Source organism: Equus quagga, chromosome 10, assembly GCF_021613505.1.
Source record: "Equus quagga isolate Etosha38 chromosome 10, UCLA_HA_Equagga_1.0, whole genome shotgun sequence".
Lineage (NCBI taxonomy): Eukaryota > Metazoa > Chordata > Mammalia > Perissodactyla > Equidae > Equus > Equus quagga.
The window spans coordinates 101,320,099-101,322,072 of NC_060276.1; the positions used below are offsets into that span (position 1 = coordinate 101,320,099).

Sequence of the window (1,974 nt, forward strand, 5' to 3'; positions counted from 1 at the left end):
AATGGAGTAAAGCTGAGTGCACTGATTTTCTATTGACTCAGTGCTACTGTGCCGAAACAGTGATACGTTTTATTTGAAGGTTAATTTAATTCCCTATTACTTGTAATTTCATATTCAACTCACTGAAAATTTCAACTGGAGTATTTTGAAGTAGACTTCAGTTCCTTTATATTCTTTCTGCATTTTTTAAATACTTAATTACATCAACATCACTGGGATGAACCGTCCTGCTCCTGTAGAGATTGCGTACAGGAATATGAGATTTCTTATTGCGCACAGTCCAACCAATGCCTCCTTAAACAAATTCTTACAGGAACTTAAGAGGAACGGAGTTACCATCATAGTAAGAGTGTGTGAAGCAACTTACAGCACGGCCATTTTGGAAAAAGAAGGCATCCAGGTTCTGGACTGGCCTTTTGATGATGGTGCACCACCACCCAGGCACATTGTAGAGAAGTGGTTAAAACTTATAAAGCAGAAATTTCGCCAAGATCCTGGTTCTTGTATTGCGGTTCACTGTGCAGCAGGTCTTGGGAGAGCTCCAGTGCTGGTTGCCATAGCATTAATTGAAGGTGGAATGAAATCTGAAGATGCGGTGCAATTCATAAGACAAAAGCGACGTGGAGCTTTTAACAGCAAGCAACTTTTGTATTTGGAGAAGTACCGTCCTACAATGTGCTTTCGCCTCAGAAACTCCAGATGCAACTGTTTCGTTCAGTAAAAGGGCACTCTGATGCTACGGACTTGGAAATGAAACTTAAGACAGAACCTTACTTTTTTTTTTTATATTAGCCATTACGGAGGCTTGGGGAATACTACGTCTAATGAAACTTCCGTAGCAACATTGAAAAACAGTTTCAGCAAGCCACAAGCTTGCCAGAATTGGAGCCCTCTCTCTGATATTATTTTGACATTTAGTAAAAGATTCCAGCTCTTCAATATTTAAAATGTGTTTTTCATTTGTATTAATTGTATCTTGTCAATATATAAGAAATTTAGAGTAATATGGTGCCAAAATACCCAGCACAATAGTTTTAAACGTTTAGTGTCATACTGTCCTTAGGTGGTTTATTCCTTCAGTCATTTCAAACATTGAAAGTAGGGCCTGTATGATCACCTGCTCACTTTATATCTTCCACATTCAAACTGATATATAGTAGGGTTTATACAACCATTAATTTTGCTGGATTTGTAGTCGTTGGTGATTTTTGTGTCTATAAATTTAATTTTTGTGCTGTTACAAAAACTTCCATTTTGAAAAATCACACACACAAAACTCTGTTTAACAGTTCAATCTCTGTTGCACAGAAGCACCTGTCTTTAAAGTTTCCTGATGAAAAAGAACTATAATTAATTTGAAGTTTGCACTTTGGGGTGCAATTTAACAGAGAGAGCCTGAGGAAAAACTGGGGGGGAGGGGGGGCTATTAAATATTTTTAGTAAAATATTTCCAAATGTTTTTTAAATTCAGTAAATGTTTTTAAAACGTTGAAATACTTTCTGATTATAGCTGCAGGTCTTATAATAAATATTCATGAAATCCTATAATGCTTTGTTCTATACCTATTAAAAGTTATTTGCCAACTATTATTGGTGCTGGAAATTAGTTAACATTTTATTTATTTATTGTAATAGGGAGAAGAGTAATAATTAAATTAGTATTACACATATTTTGTTTCAAATAAATGTCAAAATTCATAATAATTTTCTGTAAAGCAGTTTCAAATGATGTTGCTACCAACATTAGTAGGGGAGTTAATGAAATACCTTTTAATGAAGAAATACGTGTGGTTTTTTGTAAAAAAATAAAGATCTCATTTTGCCAGTTGAAATATTGTGCATTGAATACTTTCTAAACTCTGGGCTCAGAGAAATACTCTGGAACTCCAAAGGAGGATACAATAGTAGAATGGCCTTCACAAGGTAACAATCTTGTAAAGCATTAATACAACTTTATGAAAATGCAAGTCCAGG

The 1,974-nt window shown here is 34.9% G+C and overlaps 1 protein-coding gene across 1 annotated transcript; it reads left to right on the plus strand.

Moving 5' to 3' along the window:
- The first annotated feature begins 214 nt into the window (after positions 1 to 214).
- On the plus strand, positions 215 to 721 carry LOC124246104 (protein tyrosine phosphatase type IVA 1-like). The gene has a single exon (XM_046674051.1). The coding sequence runs from the start codon at positions 218 to 220 to the stop codon at positions 719 to 721; it is 504 nt and encodes a 167-aa protein (XP_046530007.1). The 5' UTR covers positions 215 to 217.
- Positions 722 to 1,974: the final 1,253 nt, after the last annotated feature.